Source organism: Aspergillus piperis (genome assembly GCF_003184755.1).
Source record: "Aspergillus piperis CBS 112811 unplaced genomic scaffold BO85scaffold_18, whole genome shotgun sequence".
In the NCBI taxonomy this organism is placed as follows: Eukaryota; Fungi; Ascomycota; class Eurotiomycetes; order Eurotiales; family Aspergillaceae; genus Aspergillus; species Aspergillus piperis.
In genome coordinates, this window is record NW_020291608.1 from 6,967 (window position 1) to 9,258 (window position 2,292).

The window sequence follows — 2,292 nt, forward strand, 5'->3', positions numbered from 1 at the left end:
ATTTATATTTTTTGTTCGTACCTTTCTACTAGGGCTAAGGACTAGGTAAAGAAGGGTAAGTGTTGCATGTCTATGTCTCACACCGAGTATATGGATGTAAGATTAGAACCAATGTTGGGAAGCATGCTCAGAAATTCCTATGCGACCCAGTGTGTTCCGGAGTCATGTGAGTCATGTAGTGATTAACCACATAGTAATTGGGTTGAACGGGAAGAGTTCAAAGCCAGAGAAGAAGGTGATGATGTTGAGACTTGACTGGCCACCCTTGGTTATGCCAGCCTAGCTGGATGTCGAGGCAGCGCAGCACCGGCTCCTTTAGTGCACTTGGTAATCTTCTTGATATTACCCAAGGTATTGGCTCTCCATAGGTAATATATGCCACGGCGGAGTGCCTTATAGAGTCTAAGGGTATTAATAGAGTATAATTTCAGTCTCATAACTGAAAAGTCAACCTCCAGGCGCCGGTGTCTTGGAATTGAACTTGGCCCATGTAACTTTAAATGACAGCGCTCATGAACTGAAAATGGGACAGTATCATTCAGTTCTGAGAGGGACGAGCGATTAAGGCAAGGGAGAATGCGTCCGAGAAAGCCGTTAGCTCATACTAGAATTGAGCGTGCTTCGCTTGGCAAGGTACTACTCTGTCATGTCTTATTGCCTTATCCGTGGTCTATGCCTATTTGGATACAGGGTTCTATGCGGAGAGGTTTGCTAGCTCTGTAAATAATTTCTCGGCTTTCCCGGGGCTTCCTTATCAAAACATTCCAGTCCTTGGCGGTGGTCTCTTAGAGGGTTTACCAATGCGTAGCTTACGGTCTATATGTTAATCATTGTGGGGGTAAATAACAGTAGATGTCGAAGTCCAGTAAAGTCTAGTGCAAACCCTTGCAACTCTCATAATAGTAGATCAATGCACATGTCTGACTCACTATAATCTAGTCCTGGGCTAATGATAGTAGTATTCCGCGTAGGGAGGTTCTCACTTTTCGTGTCTCCGCTTTTGGTTGTTAGCCACGTAGTTTGGTGATAGTGGAAGCAAAGGCTAGTAAATGAGACTTATATACGGAGACCCCTAAACACCTCTTGAGTCACTTTTATTTCTAAACTATCTAGAGCAATTCTCCTGACCTCAAAGGCTCCTTTCAAATACATCATGATGAAGTTTCTTATTGTCTCTCTCCCATTCCTCTCCACATTGGCATAAAACCCTATTCCCGCGGATCCTAAGGACAGCGTGGAGACCGCCACCCCTACTCCTTTGGCCAAAGTCTGATAGCCGGTTCTTCGTTCAACTGCAAAGGATCGAGCCAATGTGGCCATTTCCAGGCATGACTGGATACTGCTAAAGAGCTGTTGATACTATGCTTCCAGGTCTAGTCTTCGACGCTAAGTGAGGAACTATTTTTCCCTTTTTTGACAGTATAACCTAACATGTTCTAGCGGTGGCCGTACGGGCAACTGCTGGGGTGCACCTGACGGTCTTGGATGCGGTGTCTTTGTTGCGGGGCCTGGAGGGTGCACAAGAACCACCGAGCAGATGAAAGCAGCATTCAACAACATTAGGGCCCATGACTGTAAGATATGCGGCACTGTTACGGACGATGATAATGGCAACGACAATTGTCAGATCAGAATTGACTACGTCACGGGATGCAACAACTACAATCAAGGACCTGTCATTACTCTACCTATTGCTAGCTTGGGGTTCGGTGTATGAATGACGTCGAATGTGGGAAGCCCCTGCACTGGATATTTTTGTTAAGGGTCGGCTGATCAAGGCAAGTCTTTGAGAAGAGATAAACAACTTTTGTTATCACTGTACATATAACATTACATTGAATATAGCCTCATTTTTGTTGTACAAGTAGTTGGAATGACATAGATTTCTGTTTAGACTATCAACGAGAAAGATAGACTTGGTACCACTCACCACAGCAGATTGTCTCTTTCCAGGTCATAGACAGTCTAGGAGGATTCAATACAACTGTTACATCTTATTATCTAATATTATTAAAGATATATTATAGGATATTGAACATCTTGCTAGATAACTAGCTATATATAATTTTAATCAAGACTAAATAATCAATTATAACTTGTAATATTGTATAACAATGTGATAGGATCTACTTGTCAGGGTAGAAAGCCTGTTGACTAGGTAAGGAATCCGCCACGAAACATAATAGATTAGTCTAACAATTGACAAAGATAGCTTATATCCACGAGATAGACTGATCCTTAAGGGATCAGTAGCTTATTACAAAGAAATCAGTATCTTATAAATATCAAGAA

At 42.5% G+C, this 2,292-nt stretch overlaps 1 protein-coding gene across 1 annotated transcript; it reads left to right on the forward strand.

Moving 5' to 3' along the window:
• Window positions 1-1,361: 1,361 nt before the first annotated feature.
• On the forward strand, window positions 1,362-1,717 carry BO85DRAFT_490777 (uncharacterized protein; the record flags this gene model as incomplete). The annotated part of the gene is made up of 2 exons (XM_025663673.1): window positions 1,362-1,390; window positions 1,441-1,717. The coding sequence occupies 2 exons, from the start codon at window positions 1,362-1,364 to the stop codon at window positions 1,715-1,717; spliced, it is 306 nt and encodes a 101-aa protein (XP_025512502.1).
• Window positions 1,718-2,292: the final 575 nt, after the last annotated feature.